This window comes from Octopus bimaculoides, chromosome 29 (genome assembly GCF_001194135.2).
Source record: "Octopus bimaculoides isolate UCB-OBI-ISO-001 chromosome 29, ASM119413v2, whole genome shotgun sequence".
NCBI classification, from domain to species: Eukaryota; Metazoa; Mollusca; class Cephalopoda; order Octopoda; family Octopodidae; genus Octopus; species Octopus bimaculoides.
This window is the reverse complement of record NC_069009.1, coordinates 11,597,492-11,598,110: the sequence shown is the minus strand read 5'-3', so window position 1 is coordinate 11,598,110 and position 619 is coordinate 11,597,492. Positions and strand designations below refer to the sequence as shown.

At 46.0% G+C, this 619-nt stretch overlaps 1 protein-coding gene across 3 annotated transcripts in view; it reads right to left on the bottom strand.

The window, feature by feature from the left end:
* LOC106868081 (E3 ubiquitin-protein ligase mib1) overlaps positions 1-619 on the bottom strand; it is a 36,955-nt gene that overhangs the window by 31,318 nt on the left and 5,018 nt on the right. Inside the window, exon 1 of one of the 3 annotated variants that reach the window (XM_052977870.1) lies at positions 80-560. The exons of the other annotated variants lie outside the window; for them this stretch is intronic. Within the exon in view, the coding sequence (XP_052833830.1) occupies positions 80-85 (6 nt within the window). The 5' untranslated portion in view covers positions 86-560. Of the gene's footprint in view, positions 1-79; positions 561-619 lie in introns of those variants that run through there. 3 annotated transcript variants of the gene reach the window in all.

The window sequence follows — 619 nt, the reverse complement described above, 5'->3', positions numbered from 1 at the left end:
ATATATATATATATATATATAATATCATCATCATCATCGTCGTCGTCGTCGTCGTCATCGTCGTCATCATCATCATCACCTTCATTTATTGTCCGCTTTCCATGCTGGCTTGGATTGCAGTATTTGACTGAAAACGGTAAACCGGGAAGCTGTTTCAGGCTCCGATCTGATTTGGCAAGATTTCTACTGTTCGACGCCCTTTCTAATGCCAACCATTACAAGAGTGTGATGGGGGTTTTTTTTACGTTCCACTGGCATGGGTGCCAAGGACCTGACGCCGGCAACGGCCACGACTACGGTCTCACTCGGCCTGACAGTTATACACAAGCGCAGTATATCGACAGAGGTTTGGTAACCTGTCACTGCCCCCATGAGGCCCAACGCTCGAACAGTATTTTCTGTGTGCCACCGGCACGGGTGTCAACTAGGAAGTACTGTCAACAACCATAACCACGATTTCTCTCGGTTCGACAGGTCTTCACAAGCACAGCGTATCGCCCAACAAGTGAAGAGTGATATTAACCGACCAGTTACGAGACACTGGCGACGATCACAAGTACGACCTCACTTATATTGTGACCTCGGCCACGACTAATATATATATATATATATATATATA